Source organism: Peromyscus maniculatus, chromosome 20 (genome assembly GCF_049852395.1).
Source record: "Peromyscus maniculatus bairdii isolate BWxNUB_F1_BW_parent chromosome 20, HU_Pman_BW_mat_3.1, whole genome shotgun sequence".
NCBI lineage: Eukaryota > Metazoa > Chordata > Mammalia > Rodentia > Cricetidae > Peromyscus > Peromyscus maniculatus.
In genome coordinates, this window is record NC_134871.1 from 36,430,153 (window position 1) to 36,451,353 (window position 21,201).

Below are 21,201 nucleotides of genomic sequence, written 5' to 3' on the forward strand. Positions count from 1 at the left end.
ATCAGATATCCTGCATATCAGATATTTACATTATGATTCATAATAGTAGCAAAACTACAGTTATGAAGTAGCAATGGAATAATTTTGTGGTTGGGAGTCAGCACAACATGAGGAACTTTATTAAAGGGTCCCAGCATTAGGAAGAGAGGCTAAGTGTCTACCGTATGTGGTTGTGGTTGTGAATACAGGGCATCCTGGTGTGTTCTGTTTATGCGGAGAGGACATTCTGCTATCCAGGCAGCATGCACAGATGGTCTTATTTGACCCGAGGCAATGAACCAGCATATGAAGAAGATAGCATTCGTAGGAGATAATCGCTGGCTTTTTTCAATGACCGGCACCACCTACCAAACACTGCCATGCACCAGCACACAGGGCTCACCCCACTGATCCTGGCTTCTGCTTACCAGAATAATGAGTCACCAGGTCCTCTAGGCACTGGAAGGTGAGCCTTGGTGAGATGTAGTACCAGTTGTTGGGCAGGCGGAAGATACGGTAATGCTTCACCTGTCTGTGTCTCACCGACAGTGAGTAGAAACCTGAAAGGAGAGAGAAGGGGTCAGGGGGAGCCATAGCATCCCACATAAAGATGACGGCCTACCTAATCCAGGCAAAGAGATGCCCCCTTGGAGTTCTGTGTGTGGCACCTGTTGGCAGCCTCACCCCATTTTTAGGTTAGTTCATTGTAGAGCTTTACATGTGACTTGATCAGCCCTGAAGGAATGGATAGTGGCCTTTCCTCTTGCCCTTTTGGAGGTAAACTCTGTCATTTCTTCCATTTGATTAGAGCAGATAAAGTCTCTGTGGCCCTTGAGTCTTTCCCAGTTGTGAGCTGAGATGTTTTAACTAGTCCCTTTCAGCCCCTGTATCCCTAATGTCCCCACACTATATGCTAAGAAAGGGATCCCATAGTTCTGCCCTTCATGCTCCCTGCTCCTTAATTTAAGCAAGATTTTCTTAGAAAGTTGGAGCAAGTGTCAGTTGGCATGTGTTCTGGGTCATTAAGAAATTTATAAAAGACATGGTTTCTCCTTCTGCATCATCAGTGAGAGAGAACGCCCTGGCAGGTACCATCACCTCTTGTAGCCTTGGTGTCCCCAAGTGGAAAGTAAGACCCTTGGGCTTAAGTCATGTTTGAGCCCCTCCCTCCCCTGACTCCACCCTTTGACTTTCCTGAAGTGGCTCACTCTGGAGGCAGTGAGAGGGGAAGGTGCTGCCCTCACTCAGTCTGTGCTGCCAGTAAAGGCCTGGGAAGACTGTCCCCGAATATTGTATAGTGGGTGACATGGGGGCTCTGGACCATGAGTGGTGTGTCCAGAGTCACCTCACTGGAGATGGCATCCCTGGATGCAGGCCTCAGCCTCAGCCCCCTGACCACCAGGAGGAGCATGTGTATCTAGTTCCACTTGAGTCCTGGTTTTGAAATCACCTACTATGTGACTTCTAGCCATGTTGACAGGAACTAGAAGTGTAGCAAGCAGGTCTGCATTGGCAAGAAGAAAATCATCAGAACTGTGACTACCCAATGGAGGGGTCTGCTATCTGGTTCCATCCTCTGCTAGTCTGCCTGAAGACTGAGGTTAGCATGACTTGGGGGTGAGCTGTGATGCCCTGGGTCTTCCATCCCTGTGGTCATGTTAACCTTGGAGGCTTTGAATGCTCTGTGTGTGGAAACCCCTGAGACCTACATATGGCTTCTGTCTCTGTATTGCTCTTGGATACGTAGATTTTGGAGAGAAAGTTGCTCTGGGACATCTGTGGTTACAAATTACAGTCCCTGCTTCCCCAGAGCTGAGTGACATTCTCTAGCATCAAGTGGCTCCTAGTCCTTAATAGGTCCTGGGGGAAAAAAACTCATAGATACCATGGATTCTCTCCTGTGAGTGAAAAGCAGGCTGAGAACTTGAAAACTTTGCTTTTCTCTGGCCACTAAGGAGTGCTGTGAGAAGGGGAAATAGTCCTTCCCAGGGAGAAGCACAGCAATTGGTTATCAATACCCAATGGTCAGCCTTGAAAACATACATACAAGTAACATTATGCAGACTGAGCAGGTTTTACTTAGGTGTTTGGGAATATTTATATGCACACACATATGTATCTACATGATAATTATAGAAAAGAGACCATGAATTTGAAAGAGAATAAGTGTGTATGGGGGTGTGATACATGTGAGGGTTTGGAGGGAAAAATGGAAGAGGAAATTATGCAATTACATTATAATCTACAAAGAAGAAGAAACTAAAAAATATTTCAGATTGCAAAAAAATAAAAAGGGAAAAGAGAAACATCAGTACTGACACTACCCTTGGGCCCCTGCTTGGTGCGTGACAAGGGCTTGGCTGTTTCTCTTTTTACTGACACAGGAAATCAGAATGATAATGATCTCTGTGAGTTTACAAGCTCACACCTGCTTGCCCTTATTCTCTGAGATGCCCCATTTTATCCCAGCACAGAGGTAACTGCTGCTGAGGGCCTGTGCACAGCGAGAACACCATGTACACTCCGCTTGACACTCACCATGACTTCACAGATGAGCACGGAGTTCAGAGAAGTAAACAATCGGCCCAGGAACAGAGCTGGGGAGCACAGGCCAGGCCCAGACTGATGCCCCTAGTCTGTATGTCAACACCCTGCCCAGGTCTGCCATTCACATGTTCTCGGTTGGTGGAACTGTGGCCTGCCCTATCCCTATGCCCTGCTCTCATGGTGGGTGTGCCACCAGGGAGCTGACCATAGAACTGGGTCTGTTTATGCGTGAGGAGAACAGATCCATAGCAAGGCAGCCACCCCAGAGATAATGTGCTGTGTGGCCACCCGGAAAGAAAAATGGCTCACCTTTCTTTGTTTCACTCTCTCGGATCATGAAGGAACCAATCTTTGTGTCTGGCAATTGCAGGAGCTCCTCGGCCTTGTCCCTGCCCAGTCCTTCAAACAGCCAGCTAAGGGTGAAGAGGACAGCCTTAAGTGGCCACAAGAAATCAAAACAGGCTAACACAAGAGTAAACACGAAGTGGAAGGCTAGTTACCAGAAAGCTGCCAAAATTCCACAGATGAGGGGAACCAACTATTGATCCATCCATCCATCCATCCATCCATCCATCCATCCATCCATCCATCCATTCACTCACACATTCTGCAATCTTTCAAATGAAGTGCTCTGAGTAGCTGCTTGTACCTAGTGTTAGGTAAGGAATGACTAGGAATATAAACTATATATATTTCTTGGCCTGTTTCTCAGCCCTGACTAGAGCTGGCCTTGACCTTGTTATATCCTATTTGTACACTGTGTGGCCCTCCCCTGTACCGGACACTTCTGTGCATCCTCTATACCCTGCCAAAGCAACACTCCCAGCATTGTGCTGTCCTGTTCCCTTTTGGTGTCTAGGGCATTGTACTCGGGCAGGTTTAGGAATGACAAAATGGACATGGGGAAGGAGAGAGGTGCGGTGTTGTCCTGTTGCTAAGTGAGTGGCACTGCCTCCTGCTGCTGCTCATCACATTTAAGCATAATGGCCACTGCGTGTTTGTACGGTTCTTACTGTTTCCACGACAGTGGCCCAGTAGCAGCAGAAAGGCTGCTTCCTTCCCCAGGGCAGCGACATACAGGGTGCTCAGAGAAGAACGCTCTGGACCAGAGCAAGCTGTGTCCAAATTCAGTGGCCTCTTCTTACTTTTCATACTGGGCTCGGACAGCTTTCTGCTGAGGGGGAAATGTGTTGTTGGTAGGTGGTCAGCCTACCCTCACTTTAACAGGGGCACTGTATTTTAGAGAAAGGATACTGGCTGCTAATCCCCAGGTCTAACTCAGGCTGTGAAGAACAGTTTAACATTTCAGTCTGCTGCTGCATGATTCACCAAGGCACACCCAGGCTGGGGTTGAAGCAGGCAGGCTGAGCACCCCTGAGCACTGGGTTCCGGGGCATCACAGGTACAGAAATGGTTCCATTTACCTGTGGGCTCAGCACCATTCATCACTGTCCTTGTTAGAACCATAGTTCCTTGTAGTTTTAAATTTTCTAGCTATTACACAGCGCAACAAAACATACCATGTATTAGTTTCAATGTATATGACAAATATTTATACAACCAAGCCCTTCTCAAATCCTACTTACAACTATGAAAATAAACAGCAACAGCCATATAGGGATATGAATTATTTTAGTATATTGCTAATGTAGTAAGACTATAAAGGCTAACCCCTACCCACCTTAAATCTCCTAAACAGGCAAGACTTCCCCCTCTGGCACAAAAGAGGAGTCTGAGGACCAGATTGATTAAATAATTTATCCATGTTATCATCACCAGTTGAGAGAGTGAAGTTGTGCGTTCTGAGGGGCTACACAACCCCTTAGCCATCCTACTGCACTTGCTTGCTTCCAGTTCTATGCTTTGGGAAACGCTATCACATCTATTAGGTGGGCTGCCTGGTAAGACCAGGATTATGTTAGTCATCTAAATTCTCACCACCTCAGCTTCTACAACTGCCCTGTGTCTTCAATAGGTAGCAGTATGTCAGTGTGTGCTCTCTGGGAATGAGCAAGCATATCAGAGCCCCTGGATGATGAGCGATGTCTAACTCCAGTCTCTTTTGGACATGAGTACCATAGGAACCACCTCTGTTCACCTTCCCCACTTTGAGCACAAATGATTAAGATCCCCAACAGTGGAATCAAGAGCTTGCACATCACCTTCCCAGGGGAGGCCTGTGGCGTCTGTCAGGTTCTTGACCACTTGAACAGTGGCATCAGCTTGCCTCCTGCTTCCTCTCTGCTCTGCATGTTTAGGCTGAGGTTTGGCCTTGGTAGCTTGACAGAGGAGGAGCTTGTGGTTTGGCAAGGCAAAGACACATTCCTAAGACCCTTCCATGGAAGAAGGGGAGCCTGGGTGTGAGTTTGGCAGAGGCCAAAGCCCACGGAAGCCTCCCGAGAGGCTGTGAGGCCCCTGCCTGGCTGCAGGAGCAAACACGTCTGCTCCCGTCCTACAAAGCCCAGTGGACTGGCTGCGCCTCTGTCTGTGGCTGCCTTTAGTCAGGAATCTCAACCAATATTTACAGAAGTGTGCTCCCTGTGCTGCCTAGCACCCACCTCATTCTTCTGAGAACCCCCGCTTCAGCGGTGTGACTCTGTATTATCACCCCCATGACCCTATACTGCGATCTCTACCGAACAACTGAGGATACACACAGAGCTAAGAAGCTTGTCCATAATCTAATGGTCTGGAAGTGACAGAGGCAAGATTCGAACCCATGGAGACTGACTTCTAGTCACTGAACCAAGGTGCTTCCTATACACAGTGCTGGAGCACTCGGGTATGAGATAGGAACACTTCGTCCGAGCAAGAAGGTCCAACTCGCTTCATTTCACTGCTCAGGAGTCAACCCAGAAAGTGGGAAGGATTAGCCCTGAGCCGGGGTGTAAGCAGTGCCATCTTTCCACTATACCATGCTAGAGCCCCTCTTTAACACATGAGTCACACACACACACACACACACACACACACACACACACACACACACACCATGACTGAACGATGCTGTTCAGAAGTGTACTTACCCATGGTACACTCTGGCCACGCACATTCCTGGAATGTAACTTTCCCGGCCAGTGCTGAGAGAAATGGCCTTCCACCAGCCCCCTTCGCTGTCGGGACAAAGCAGAGAGGGGAATGTGCTCGGGTAAATGGCAAAACCAAAGAAATGTGGCCATCAAACTCTCCCACGGCAGTGTGGGACATTCCTCTTTCAAAATCTGTCATCACCGCTCGGGCCTGCCTGTCTCCAGTTAACAATTTAGGTTTCTTGTATGCTTGTATGTGTGTACCTGTGTGTGTGTGTGTGTGTGTGTGTGTGTGTGTGTGTGTGTGTGTGTGAATGATGTGGGGGATGGGGACATATGCATATCACAGCATGCATGTGGAAATCAGAGGATAGCTCTGTGCGGTTATTTCTCTCTCCTTTCACCTGTATAAGGGGCTGAGGGATCTAACTGACCACCAGGCTTGGGCAGCGTGCACCTTTACATTCTGAGCTGTCTTGCTGGCCCCCAACCTTGTTCTTAGGGACAGGTTCTCTTTCTCTCACTATCTTGGAAGTTGCTGAGTAGGGCTGAGCTGGCTGGCAAGGCCTGTCTTTTTCTTCTCCTCACTGAGATTACAGGTGTGTGCGCTCAAGCCCAGCTTTTTCACTTGGGTTCTAAGACATTGACCCCGGGTCCTCATACTTCCACGGCAAGCATTTTACCAATGGAGCCATCTCCCCAGCCTAAGCGTTTAGTTTTTTTAAAGCCCGTATGTATAGCCAGCAGACATCGCTCACTGAGAGCCGCCTGAGGAACCTGCTTACATGCTGACGACAGTCCCACCCCTGGGGGACCGACAGTTCATTTCCTCAGCTGACATGCACAATTGAAGAGTTTCAAAATCAAAAGCTTCCTGTGCTGGTTTATCCTCTCAAGTAGAACCAAACATCCGTTTGTTTGTACGTCTCCATCAACGAGACTCTAAACCGAAGGACTATTCCGTGCTACGGGCTGTTCGGAATCATACTTCAAGATGCTGGCAGGAACGAAGGTGGTGGTGTTATCACCTACAGTGTCTTAGGACCCTGCTTCTCCTTCCCAGCATGCCCTAGTGAATAACATCGCCCTGCATATGATGAGCTCAGTGGGGGAAGCAGGATTTGTCATAAAGGGGCTCAAACATTAAGGAGTTTAGATTTATTTGGCAAAGAGTGAAGAGCCAATGGAGGATTTAAAGACCTGGGAGTACTTAAAAGGCGGGTCACAGCAGGGGCCAAATTTCTCAACTCGCAGCAGGACCAGGACCCGTGTAGAACTAGACAACTGACCCTGTCTGAAAATCTGATGGGGTTAGTAGGGGGATATACATGTTTCGAGAGGTTCACTCACTCAGAAATCACACGCAGTTTCTCTCCTCTCCGGAATATTGGGGGGCTGATGTCAGGAGATGGGTAGTCATTCAGCACAGCCAGGAAGTCGCTCTCAAGTCCTGGGAAGCAAAGTGGAAGGTTTTGACTGACCAGGCACAGGAGGCAATTGGGAATAAGGAGAGACGAAGCTGCTAGGGGTGGGGGTTCACCTCTGGAGCAGTGGTTCTCAACCTGTGGGTCACAACCCATTTGGTTGTGTATCCTGCGTATCAGATATTTACATTACAATTCATAGCAGTAGCAAAATTAGAGTAATGAAGTAGCAATGAAATAACTTTATGGTTGGGGGTCACCACAGCATAAGGAACTGTATTAAATGGGCTCAGCATTAGGAAGGTTGAGAATCACTCCTATGGAACCTCTCAGCTTGTGCTTATGAAACTTCAGGCCACTTCTCCATGGAGATGGCCTTAAGACAGACCTTTAGGCCTCTGACAGCTACAGAGCATGCTCTTAGTACAGGCCCATCATGGCCACCGTATTCCCATCTGAAAAACTGGGTCCAGAGACCTAGAAGCCAGAGTCACACCACTTGGCTTTATTTCAGGATCTGCTCTGTGGTGTCTATAAGCCTCAGTGTTTCCATCTTGAAAATGGGATGACAGATGAAAGAATGCCTACCCCAGAAGGCTATGAAAAGACTCTTTCTTGGAGGGATTCACATGGCCCTACTACAACTTGAGGCAGTTAATGGGTTGCTCTGGAGAGGGAGTCATTTCCCTCAGCAGTGTGGCCATTGAGAAGTTGCCCAAACTCCTGCAAATATTCCCCCATCTGTGCTCACACACACGATCCTACTTAAACTAGGTGAGCAATAATAAACAAACAAATAAGAGAGGGCCTAGTTGGAAAAGTGTCCAACAGGAAGAGGCACAAGACAGAAATAGGGGCGAATCTGATCAAAATACACCACATACATGTATAATTGTGATAAAAAGAAAATCCCTAGTACTGTATTTTCAATACCCTCCCTAGGGCCCTGTGGGTCCCATATCTGTGGTACTTGTGGAAGAGGGTTGGGCTAATCGATTGAGAGTCTCCTCCAGGGCCATGAGGCTCAGGCTCTGTGGTTTAAAAGCCCCTTTATCTTGGAGTGGATGGGTACTATGTCAGCAGGAATTTTAAGTAGCATGGTAATGGTGAATGAAACGTGAGTACTTTCTGTTGTAGGTACATTATAATTTCAATTCCATAACTTGACATCTGAGAGTCAGCATGACCTAAATTCTGCTTCCCCCTAATAAGAGCTCCACGTATGTATGAAATTTTAATGACGTTTTGCAAAGGGAAGTGTATATGCTTTTTGGTTCATGTGAGTCCAACTAGACACAGAGACACAGTGATAAGATGCCAATCTCCTTCCTGATGCTAAGCAACTTTTGCCTCCATCCTTAGTGATTTTCCGTAACTCATATATGTTGAAGCAGGTTAGGGTTGGGTTCCTTCCAGGGAAACAGCACACTTACAAAGCAGCAAACATAGTTATCACTGTCCCTGCTAGCTGGGTATCAGAACCCACTCTTCTGGGTTACATCTTCTTATACTTGTTCATTTAGTGACTCTTCATTGAGCCCTAATCCTGAGCCAGCCTCTTCCTGCTTGATAAGAGGTCACATTCTAGATCCCAGGATCACATGAGCCATTACTTGTGTGTGACCTAGAAAGTTCAGTAGAATCTCAGCTGTGCAGGCTGGGTCCCTAGCAAGCCCCTTTAGATGATGTACTGACACTCCGGCTCTGAGCTCTCACAGTCTGGAGGTCCTACAGGCCAACTTTTAAATCTCTTACGCAGACTGAGCCAAACAGAGATCGATCCCTGACGCCGAGGGAGTGAGATGAATGAAGCTTCCAGGAAAGGGACTAACTGCCAGTTGGTGAATGAATCAGAAATCAGTTATCGTGGTGGAATAGTACACGTAGATGCTGTTCATGAGGGGAAACTGAGTCATGGGCAAAAAAACTATATAAAAAGTTTGTGAGAGGAAACTAAAAGTGAGCACCCCAATGAGTCACTGGAGAGGGGTAAGGGCTCCCAAGGAATATCTCTGTCAGACCTGAAAGATTGGCTCAGTGAGATTGCCAGCCTGAGCCTGTAGATGAATGACTTCCACATTCTGCCTTAACACATTTTCAAAATGAGGTTCTTCTCTTTGTGACCTAGATACCACCCCTAGAAATTAGAAGCAGCACTTAAGCTGGATTGGGTTTGAAAACAGAGGTCCTGAATCCTGAACAGGGGCAGAGCCAGCCTCTGGGGCATGAAGCTGGTGCAGACTTGGAGATTACTTATAACTAAAACGAAGTGCAAGTGCAGGGGAGGCCAGGGTCAACAGGGAAGACTGGGCAGTGGGAGGAGGGAAGTGGGTAGGAGAAATCTCTGAGAGTCTGCCTAGCTGTCAGGGCTAGGTACCTGATGGCATGCCCCCTTTCATGCCCGCCCCCACCAAGGGTTTCCTGTTCTGTAACCATGATGGACCAAAAATTCTCTGGAAGTAGACACACATTTTCCGGGCCTGATGCACCCCAATATGAGACAGCCACTTATTCACTTGGCTGCCTCAGCTGGGGGTGACAGGCCTTTCTCAGGATTTCCTTGCTTCTCAGACACCACAGCGTCTCCAGATGCTGCTGTCCCTCTGCCCAGTCCCACTGGCTCTCTCCTCACTTCTATCACCGCCCCCCCCCCTCAGCAACTCCAGCCAGTAGAAGAGGATGATGCTCTGCCATCATTTACCTGAGGTTCTCCTTGGAAGCAATGTGTCAAAGTTGCCCTAGTACATGTATGTGACTGTCAGAGGGATACTCTTCCATGGCTGTGAGCTCAGAGAGGACCAAGCACCTGAGAATTTAGTGTCATCCAGCCTTGGGTCCAGCCTGGAGCCTGCCACTTAAAGAATCCTACAGACATGTGTGTGGAGAACAAGGAGCAGAGCTTCTTTTATGGGTCCTCTGTGTCACGTCCCCAGAGGAGTCTGAGCAGAGAAGTCCTGATTGGTTTGCCCACTTATGAAAAACAGGGTTGAAATGACTCCTAGAATACGTCGTCTGTGACAAGAATAGAACCTTGACATAGAGCCTGTGCCCACCAAGGTGTTTGTGGTTTGACGCGGTCGCACTGCACACTCAAGGTTAAAACTGGGAAGCCTTACAAAGCCATCTTTTATAACACCAGAAACAAAGCAGAACAGAAATAGAGAGAACACAAAAGCCTATAGTGAATGTAAGAGCTGCAGTGAAAAGGGGGGAGGGGCTTGTGAGCATTGCAGTTGCAGGGTGGCAAAGGCAGATTCTTGTGGAGTTTCCTTAACAGCAATGTTTTCACAGTAATGACAGTGAACTGTCACCAAGACAGCCTTGCACTTGGGCCTCTGCCTAAGGGTTCTTGCAAGAATGTCATCAGTGCCCCCATGCCCTTGTCCCCAGAGACAGAACACCAAGAGACAAACCACTAGAAGTCACACAACCTGACATAAGCCTCCAGGGACAACAGCCTGGCCACTGTGAGCAAATTTGATTGCAGGGTCCCCTGTCTTCCCTGAGCTCAGTCCCTACAGAGAAATAAATATGGGTGGTAGGGTTTGTGTTTTCTCTTCAAGACATCTTCAAGTGTGCTCAGAGCCCTGGCTTTCTGGAAAGTCGAATACTTATTACTTTTTTTTTTTTAAAAAGGACTAAATTTTCATGTTGACAAACCACTGCAGACATTCTGACCTAAGGTTAAGCTACCTGATTAAATACATTTAATCAGGTAAATATTAGATACACATGTCGCATCTAGTCTTCTGGAAACAAAATAGGAGGATGCTATAAATCCATTAGAACTTCACCTTATGTACAAAGTGGACTTTGGTTCCTTTTCCAGAGAGCCGAACATTTAGATCCAACCAGATAGTGAGTGGGGTAGAAGGAGAGGGTTAAGGAAGGAGGGGCATGATCAAGGTTCAGACTCACAGAACAAATGTGTGCTGGCCATGAGAAGCCCAGAGCGTTTGAAATCAGCTGGACTGACCCACATGCCACCACCCAGAGCTCTGGAATTTGAAGGAAGGCTTTTTAACAAATCAGAGCTTAACTTGTTCCCATATAAAAATAGGAACTATCAGAATCTGCCTTGTGGCGGATTATGCAAATCCGGTCTCGGTGACTCACAGGTCATTCCCATCCAGGACAAGCACATTCTTTCACAATCAAGACCAGTTCCAGCCAGATCATCCCAGGGCTAATGTTACCCAGGAATGGCAATGCGAGCATGTCCTACACCTTTGGTTCATCTAAACACAAACTCCACTTGGTAAGAGGGAAAAAAACATTCGGAATACCAAATACTTGCTCATACCTGGGGAGTTAGTAGCAGTGGGGAAGAGAATATACAAATATATCATATAAGGAAGGGACCGGAGTAGAAAGGAGTCCAGACAGAGCTTACTGGACATACACCTTACCTAGTCCATAAAGAGCAGGCCTTTGAGGCATAATTATTCTTTAACGTGTTTCGACCAGCTTCTTTTCTAATGCTAGCACTAGCTCAGTAGCCCCATTGGCGGCTGCAGCAAACACTTCGGCCATACCTTCCTTTTCGTGTTCTACCCAACCTCATGGGGCACCTGTTCTTATTTGGAGGATGAGGAAGGCAAAGCTGGAGAGAATGAGTGGCATGTCCAGGGAATAGCATAAGACTGCAGGTCTATAATTACTGCATATAGGTCTCCGTGCACCTTGTGTCCAGGATCTTCTCAGTCAGCACTCCATTGTCCACAGATAAAGCCCAGATCCAAGGGAGCCTTCCGAGCTGGTACAGGCAGCCCATATGGCTAGTGGGTGCAGGGCTAAGGGACTAAATTATTTCAGCTTCTGCTTTCACACCCTCTTGAGTCATCTCCAAACTCAGTGGCTCCTGCAAGGTCACCATTAGGCCTGACTTTCAGTAACTTTGTCAGGAAGCAACACATGACCAGTGCCGATCAGATGGCGCTGTACATCGGTGTGGAGGAAGGCCTACCAAGTTCTGCTGATGGAGGTAAGCCAGGTCTGTGGGGCCTACTATCTACAGCCGTGGATTTCACAGGGTACTGACTTGCATTTTATGACATTCATGAAGTGTAAAGTGATTCAAAAGTTAAATCCACGTCCTCCTAAAGCCATCCCATGTCCCAGGAGTGGGTTAGCAATATAGAAATGAAGACCTAGACCAAGACCTGACTGTTTCTTTGTTTATAGAACCTCTCACGATGGCACAAGAGTGTCTGTGTCATTGAATCTGATGACCTGGCATTGTTCCTTACTCTAGGCACATCCTCTCTCAGAGCACAGGCTTCCCTGGAATATGATGGACAATAATAAGAGGGACACTGGACACTACTCTCAGGCCATCCGGTGGTTTAACCTCACTCATTCCCGATGAGCTGGAGGGCTTTGGGAGACTCACTTAACCTTCCTGGCCTCAGTTTCCTCAACTGCAAATTGAAGGGGATGATAGCAATGATGTGGTTGGGCTGTTATAAGAATTAAGGGTCACTCTGAAGGAATTTACATGGGGTATGTTATTGTGGTGGGAGATGCGCGCACGCACGCGTGCACACGTGTGTGTGTGTGTGTGTGTGTGTGTGTGTGTGTGTGTGTGTGCGCGCGCGCGCAATGGCTCCTGTTGTAAGCATAAAGCTCTTAGAACTGTGTGTGGCACACCTCGGGCACCAAACCACACATGATTATTCCTGTCATAAAAATGAGAGCCGAGAGACGCCATGATGAGCTAGCTGGTCAATCACCTTTTGATGTGTATTAGGTGCAGAGTCGGGACTGTTCTGGGATATGCCAGCCTTAGGGGTTTAAAACCTACCAGGGCCTGGTAGGAAATACAGCTTGCTGTTTCTATCCACCTTCTACCCGCCATCACAGTTTTGCTGGGTCTTGAGATTTCTCTGTTTCCTTCTTCCCTTTGCCTAGATCAGCTCCTTTTTACATGAGTTATCAGCAATGTAAATGCATGTGGGATGGGTTCTGAGCACAGCTGGTTTGCATGGTCAACTCTGGCATGAGATGTCACTGTAGGTCACAGTGATGTGGAGGGAAGACCCAGAGGGGGAGGGGCTCATCACGGCAGAGTAACTAAGTTGTCTTTATCAGGGGGAAATATGTATTTCCCCAACATCCTGGGAGCCCCCACCCCGGTTTTAATTAACTCTGTGCTGCATGAGTGTGGCCCAGGGGAGGTGTCTGAAGTTTGCATGGGCTGGAAAATTTCACTATTTGCAGTTCTGTGAGAAAGTTCCCAGGGTTTCCAGTTCCACTGCTTTTACACTTGAGAGATGTTCACACTTGAGGAAGGCTCACCCTTGAGGGATGTTCACACTTGAGGGGAGCTCACATTTGAGGGATGGCCGCCTAAATGCAGCCTACTGAGGTAGTTGACCTCAAGTGGGACTTAAAGTATCCCCACTCTCACTACCAGCTCACAATTCTTTGCTCTACTGTGGTGGTAAGGGCTCATGGCAAAGTCCCTGATGGAAGACCTTGGGGGACTTCCCCAAGGTCACACAGCTTCTAAAGGACACCGCTTGGGACTCCATGGGGGTCTTTTTCCTCTGAAGCGTGCATTATTCCTACCAAATCTGACCATCTCTTTATGACATTAGTCCTTAGGAATCACTCTCATGAAGAATGTTCTAGAAAGCTTAGTTGAGAGGAAAACAGACCATAAAGCCATATGCCCAGGCCTTCAGTGTCCTGGCATGTTGAAAGAAGGAGCTTCCAAAGGCCATGAGAACTCTTTTGCCTTGAGCTCCCTAGGGCAGGACCAGGGGCTTTCCTGTCCTGAGCTCTTTGTCACCCAGGCCATGAGAGGAAGCTATAGCCACAGGCTGGCCTGAAGCACCAGCAATTCAGGCCCTGCCTGATGGGAGCCTACAAGAACAGCAGCAACCTGGCACCTTCTCCCTTATTCAAATGGGTATGTGAAGAAAGAGGAAATCAAGTCAGGCTTACCAAGACAGGAAGCTTTTCAGGGTGGGGCAGTAAAGCAACCTATCAAATGCTGGATATGACTATATGGATTATATCCTGGTACAGGCCTGGGGAATTCTCCTAACCAGCAGCCCAAGGGGAGACCCCTGAACCTCCTTCTTAGAGGTGACCTCTTGCCCACACAATGGAAAAAGAAAAAAAAAAGTATTTCATGGCAATTTGCATTTAAAAAAAATAAAGGCAAATGGGCAAGTCCTTGGAGGTTGATGTTTTCATGAGGCTTGCTCAAGCATACAGGCCCTGCTGTCCCCAGCTGAGTAGTGGCAACTCAGCAATGGATTTGGAGGAAGTTACATTATACTACCCATTCTCTGATGCATGTATAGCCAGGAGTCGGTTAGAACAGAGTCAGTCCAGGGAGGGTAGGAAGGAGACGAGTTGGGCCCCAGTGCCTGGGGCAGCCCATCCTGAACTGTGTGTGGGAGGTAGAAGACACACACTCTGTCCACCTTATCTTGGCGGGCCTGTGACCATTCTTGCTGTCTTCTCCTTTAGAAAGGGAAGTGCTAGGGTTGAAAACCAAGAGTCCCTCGGAGTGCCCCCTGCATCTGACTTGAAAGGGTACTGGGGCACGCTCTGCCCCTGTTCACAGCTAGCAACGGAAGGACCATGAGCCTATAGTAGAGGCAGCTTCCTGGCTCTGCTTTGGAGAAGGTAAGCAGCTCCTTTGTTAAGAGCCCACAGGTGCCATGGAAGAACAGTAGCCTGCAAGAGGGCTTTTTTTTGTGTGTGAAGCCCTCGGTCGGCATGCAGGGTGGTTGTCTGAGCTTTATGAATTCTGCCCAGTCCAATGCTACGGGGCACTGGGAGAGACACTATCATCTCTTCTAGGAGACCTGAAACCGAGTGTAAGGATATGAGGTGGGAGGAAGACATGTCCTGTGTTACCCCTGGACTCGCCTCGCAAACCCTGTTGTGACTCTCTCCCTTCCAACTCCCTACAGGGCCTCCACATAGCATTTCTCACTGACCCAACTCAAACTTTTCAGAAAGAAAACTGTGGGCATTAGCTAGGACACAGAGCTGCCCCTGGAAACTCAGGTGATGCCTTCCCTCTGCTCGCCTATGTCCCCTCCACCCTGTGTCCAGTTGTTGAAGGACTCTTTGAAGCTCTGGCAGTCTGGCTCAACCTTGCTTCTTGACAAATAGCTGAGCTTGGCCACCCTGATTAACCCACAGCCCCGGCTTCTCCCCTAGAGTTCTGGTCTATCACAGTCTTCACTAGACAGGAGATTTCTTTATCTTCAGCAGGATACCATGGAGACAGTATCTAGATTAGTAAAGCAGCTGTGACCACAGAACCCCCCCCCCAAAGACTAGCTGTGTGCCTGGGCAGGGGGAGGGTATAGGATTTATCATGGACTGGCCAGCATGATGACCAAAAGCTTAGCTTTCAGAATTAGATGGTTTGGGTTGGGTCTCTGTAGGCAGCTAATGATATGACCTGCATTCCTTTTGTGAGCCTCGGTTTCACCAATCTTAAAATAAAAGGATGGAGCCCACTGATCTCAGAGTTCTCTCTCAAAATGACAACACTTTCTGACTGCCAAACACCCCACCCTTTCAAATGTTCATTATTGAACATTTGAACCACAAAGTGAGGGACTGGTACAATGGAACACTGATACCCACTGCCCAGTTTCAACAAGAACCATGGTCTGCCATTGTCCAGGCTTTCCCGGGGGCTACTGCAGGACTAAGTTAAATAACTCTCCAGGGAAGTCAGACTTACCATCAGGGTTGGGTAATGGTCTCTCCAAAGGTGGAGGTGCAGATTTCATGCTGTTTCCCATCTCTTTCTCTCCTGGGGCTGTGGAAGGTACTGGAAGCCTGCAGTACGAGAGACACACACGTAGAATGAAGCGCACCCAGAGTTCCCTGAGTGGAGAGTGACCTAGTTCAGAGCACATGGTGCATCATTTCTCAGGCAGCCTGCTTCTTGAAAGGCGGCTGTTTTTTATGTCAAGATGCGATTCATGAGTGTTGGTTACAGAGGCACAGCTCAAATGCTTTTATCAAGGGGATGACAGAGAAAAACCACAGAGAAGGAAGTTGCTTGCAAGTGCTGTTGGTGGCAAAAGTTTCCATTCCTCCACACCACTGCTGCGCACGCAGAGCAGGGGTTGCTGGAGAAGTTGAGCGGTGTTTTAGGTAGCCCCGAAGAAGCTGTGCTCACAGACTGTAGCCAACAGCTCTCACAGCCCAGGAATTCAGGCACAACACACTTAGAAGCTGAAAGGCTTCACAGCCTGAAGGGGCAGGGCCAGGCCAGGCTGGGGGTGGGATTTTGGTTTGATTCTTTCTTAACTGTTTGATTTTCCACACCTGTGTTAACAAAGGGTGGCAAAGGCCAGCTTCATGACCATACCCTTTACTTGGTTGGTGTATGCTTTCCATGCTGATGAACACATTCACCTCTACCATAGCCTCGAGCATGGCAAAGCCTTGTGTCCTTAAGAAAACACACTCAAAGGGGGAAAACAACTGATCCTAAGTCACATACAGGTAAAGCAGCAGGTGTCTCGGTTGCCTCATAGTGGGGTCTCCTGGAGCCCCACACTGACTACAGTGCTGTCACTTGCTTGAGAACCAATAACCTCCGGCAAGTGGTTAACATGTTCTTGCCTGCTCTTGGGGGTTTGGGGGCAGCTTTGAGTAGTTGCCATAAAACTAAGTGAGTTAACACCAGCGAAACACACAACATGGCCTGATTAGTGAGCATCATGTTGACAATTCAAGATTCAAAGTACAACTTCAACTGAATGCACATGGCTTTCAGGCCACTGCCAAGCTTCAAATCTCAGAGCCATGCTCTGAGAGCAAAGCCTCTGAGGGGAGGCAGAGGAAGGTCTGCACTACTTCCTACTTTTGGAGGAAGGGAAGCAGGCGGTGGAATCCCTATTCTATTAAGAAGCAAGGAGAACGAAAAGGACATCCCCTGCCAGGGCAATGGACAGTTCTGAGGCTTCTGACCCATACCCAGCCCTGTGCCAAGGACCTCAGAAAGACAGAATCTACTGACCAGACACATCATTCAAACTCTTTCCAGTTCTTCTCAAGTGGTTGTGAGCTGTTTGAGAAACCTATGTTTCTAAGATTCAGAGGAAGAGAGAGGGAGAGAGGAAGCAAGGTAGTAAGGGAACAATTGAGGGAGAGAGGAGGAGAAGAGAAAGGGAGGGTGGAGAGGAGGAAGGAAGGAAGGAACATTCGAATCTTGCATCTTTTTCATATAAGAAAGCCGAGGTGCGTACCAACGAGACAAACCCAGAGCTGGCCCTCCCTAGACCTGGGCCTTCTGCTCTTACCTCACTTGCCAGGTTCTGACATGCTATCCTCTCTTGCCTTCTCCTGACAAAAGGCTGGAAGATCCCCGTGAGCCACCAGGAGTCCTGTTACCTCAACAGCACCATAGCATAGCTTACCACCTCACGGCGCCTCCGGGAAGGGGTTAACTCGCCACGTAAAAGCTTTTATTTGAGCAGAGTGGCAATGCCCAGAAGCAGGGGAGCTGGGGCCTCCCTGAGGAAATAACTGAACAATTTGATTTAATCTGTGACAGTTTTCTACAGTGGCTAGAGGTGGAGAGAAGGTGCGAGAGACTAATTGCTTCTAGGAAGGAGAAGAAAAGGGCAGAAGAGAGCTGAGTTAATTACCACTGGCCCCGCCTATTCCTGACCTCCTTCCCCTTCTCCGTGGAGTGCCTCCTCCTCAGGGTCCCGGTGGAAGGACTGCAGTGGCTAGTCACCATCTTCTCCCCCGAGTCCTGGAGCTAATGCTATTTTGTGTGGCCTTCAGCCTCAGTTTCCACTTCTGAAAAATGAGGTGAATAGGAGAGTGATGGTCTCCGGAGAGTGAGCCTTTTTACCCCACTTCATTCCAGCAATCAAGACTCCGTGGCTCTTGGAAGATTATTAATAAGAGAAAAGAGCCATCATCGTTTTTTTACAAAATCCCACTGGCGAGAGTACAAATTCTGTCCTTATATTCTTTGGGAATGCAGGGAAGGTAAGTGGCATGTGCCAGGCCACCTTCACACGAGCATCCCTGGGAGCAGACGCTACTTTTTTTTTTTTTTTTTTTATCCTAAGAGGGCTGGTCAGGGGCTGGCCCAACTGCCTCAGGTCCTGGTGTAGAAACTCCATCATTCTTGACTTCAGAAAGCCTGCCCTCTGCTGTGATCTAGATGACACTGGACAGTGCATGCCTGCCCGCTGAGTGGTTCAGAGGGAGGAGCTGCCATAGGGAGTGTCTGTGTGTCCAGCAGCTCTTCCTTGCAGGTCGTTTGCTTGTTCAGCTCCAGCCCCCTCCACTGAGGGTCTACATCAGTGCCATTACTGCGGGGATCTACAGCTCCCAAGCCTTCCACTCTGGTGACATCCCACAATAGAACATGTGTCTTTCCTACATGGCACACCCACTACCCATGTCTGCCTGTGGAAAGGAAGGTTATCTGTGCAATTTTCAGAACATCAAAGAAAGAGAGAGCATCAGGAACTTCAGCCAGGGGCAAAGTATGGTCCACCCTGGAGGACACATAGGACACAAGCCTTGTCCACAGCAGGCATGACTGAAAAACCTAAGAGGCCAGCCTCCCTCCCTTTGGAGTAAAATATCTCTTCTACAACATGACAGCTAAAAACTCATTCCTGTAGCCATCTTCTAAGGTTTGGAAGCCAGAGACTGCTAGTCAGGAGCCTCAGTGTCCATGCAACATGTCACCCCTATCCACAGCAGTGACACATGAACAGCCACCAAGCAGATCAGTTTTGCTCTATGCTGCACAAAGTTAAGTAATGCAACAACTGACTGTGCTTGACTGTACACCCCGTCCGAGCCAACCGTGATCTGAGGTTTCAGAACTAGGCAGAGGTAATGCAGAGGTAAAAGAACGTCAACCTGTCTCCAAAGCCCACACTCTCCCCACCTCTGGGGACTTGCCCTGGCCTCCTATCCTTCCTTCCTGGTCCGAGAAGAAACAGCAAAGGGATTCTTCAAAGTCATCCAACCAAATTTGGCAATCATAAACTTTAAGGGGAACTAAGCGACAGGAAGGCCAAGGGATCTATTGGAGAAAACATAGCCATGACTGGAAGCCTAGGCTTGGAAATCCACTATGGGAAGGAGAAGAGACAGAAGTTCATGAAAGTTTCCTGCTGTTTCAAGGTGGCGGGGGAGGGGGGTGAAGATGATTCCAGGCTTGCCAGCACTCAGAACTGTAGCACCAGAGGTCAGAATGGAAGGGACACTGGTGACCATGCTGAGGGTATCATACATTCATTACCTATTTATGGTCTTGCAACATACCTCAGGCTGGCCTAGAACACGTGATCCTTTGCCTGAGCCTCTGAAGTGCTGGGGTCACAGGCATTTACCCCTGTGCTCAACTTCATAAAAAAATGTAATAGCATATGCATGCACTGACTATATCAAAGCCTGTGAAACTTCCCCAGGAGTTTCCAAGGGCTCTCTCTGGGTGTGAGTGACATCAGAGGTGAATGTGTGAGCTTCTGAGGCACACATCTCTGTAGCCTCCGCACGTGTCTTATGTGCATGAATTGGTTTTGTGCCTCAAAGCTGGGCAAGACTCAGAGAGCTCCACAGGAGGGTCTGCAGAGCGGAGTTAACATTAGTTCATATCTCTGCTCCCACTTGCTGGCTGTGTATACTCAAGGCACTTTTTTCACCTCTTCTGGGTCTCTACATTCTGTTCTCTTATACCAACTTTAGATGGAAATTGTTAGGGTTGTTCGGGGAATTAAATTGCTATTCATAAGTAAATCAGGAGTGTGTTGGTAAATAGTAACCAAAACGTACCAATGGCCGGTCCTTTGTAGTGCTAGTCATTAACTAACTCACCGTACCAGCAGAGCAAATAAATCACTTTCCCTTTCTGGGATACATCGCCTCATCTACCCCATCCCTGCCCCGAAGGCATGACTGGCCTCTGTGATTCCATGTCTGCTTGAAACTTGTTTAGTGATGCTTAGGGTCTGACAGTTTGCTTCAGGGAAAATACGAGCTGCCAGCCCGGAAGCTTAGTGCCCGGCTCCACTGAGAGCCTGGCAGGATTTCCCTGGGTACCATACCACATCCTGGCTTCAATCAGCAGGTGTTTCTCCCTGAACAGGTGTAGGGGGCTGCCAGGGCAGCCTGTCCTATGGTACCTCCATTCCTTGCCCACTGCTCTGTCCTGCTGCCTATTCCTGTTTCCAACACAGAGGAGGAGGGCTGGGCTACTGTCTCTGTCTCCTAGGGTACCAAGTAAGGTTGAAACGTACACAGCTGAGGTACCTCCTGATGCAGTCATCCTGTACCTGACTCACAGATGGAGTGTGAAAAGCCTGCTGGGAGAGTGACTTAGGGTCCTCCCAGATAAGTCAATCCACATCCATGCTCAGCAAGGGGCCAAGGACAGTTGTGAATGTGGCAAAAAACTTACCTAAAACATTATGAAACCTTTTTTTAAAAAAAATAACTTGATTGCATGAGCGTGAATTTTATAGACAGAAGCATTGCTTTACAGTGTGGGAAGGACTAGACATGCCTGGTCTAAGATGGTTGAAACCTGTTGGTTTGAACATACTATTTTGAAGGAAGTTTCCCCGGGAGCTCAGTATACAAAGCAGTCAAGTCAAGTTGCTTCTTATCTCAGATACAGCCTTGTGAAATGCAGGTTCAACTCTAGGAGAAGGAGGCTGAGAGAGACTTCCAGGGAGATGCTAACATGTGCACAGGAATCCGGGCCCCCAAACTAGCAAGGATGCGATTTTTTTTTTCATGATGTCATGTTTCCCAGCAAGAGTTCCTTTTGCTTTTCATTCATGCACGTGAACCACCAATATTACTCACAAACCTATCAGCAAGATAGAAATCTGAGTTCTGCCCAATGTAACATGCTCAGATGATGGTCCCTTCCCAATTAGTCAGCTTGGCTAGGACCTGGGCAACTGCTCTCCCACAAGGCTCAGGGCAATTGTCACAGTTGAGGGGGCACTCTGGGCACTACCATGAGGAGGACTCTGACGCTAAGCAGTTGGCCGAGCGTTGGTGTCATGACTGTTCATTGCTCGGTGGTTTCTGTATTGTTACTTCCCCTCAGACCCAGAGCACAGTCCTCAAGGAGATCAGAAGTAGATAAGACAACAGCCACAGTGCACCAGACAGCCATTTGCAGCGGCCTGGTCATCACTTAACAATCCGTGCTGAGGAAGCCTCCAGTTTGGAGTGTCTGACAA

The 21,201-nt window shown here is 48.2% G+C and overlaps 2 protein-coding genes across 3 annotated transcripts in view; one reads left to right on the forward strand and one right to left on the reverse strand.

Moving 5' to 3' along the window:
• Positions 1-21,201, forward strand: part of Tg (thyroglobulin) — a 186,485-nt gene that overhangs the window by 121,530 nt on the left and 43,754 nt on the right. The gene's annotated exons all lie outside the window — the stretch shown is intronic.
• Sla (Src like adaptor) overlaps positions 1-21,201 on the reverse strand; it is a 32,054-nt gene that overhangs the window by 6,043 nt on the left and 4,810 nt on the right. The window contains exons 2-6 of one of the 2 annotated variants that reach the window (XM_076555999.1): positions 15,699-15,796; positions 6,906-7,005; positions 5,553-5,639; positions 2,836-2,939; positions 408-539 (exon numbers count right to left, since the gene is read on the reverse strand). In XM_076555999.1, coding sequence (XP_076412114.1) covers positions 408-539; positions 2,836-2,939; positions 5,553-5,639; positions 6,906-7,005; positions 15,699-15,759 — 484 coding nt within the window. In that variant the 5' untranslated portion in view covers positions 15,760-15,796. Of the gene's footprint in view, positions 1-407; positions 540-2,835; positions 2,940-5,552; positions 5,640-6,905; positions 7,006-15,698; positions 15,962-21,201 lie in introns of those variants that run through there. The other variant, XM_006980315.4, reaches the window with a different exon arrangement.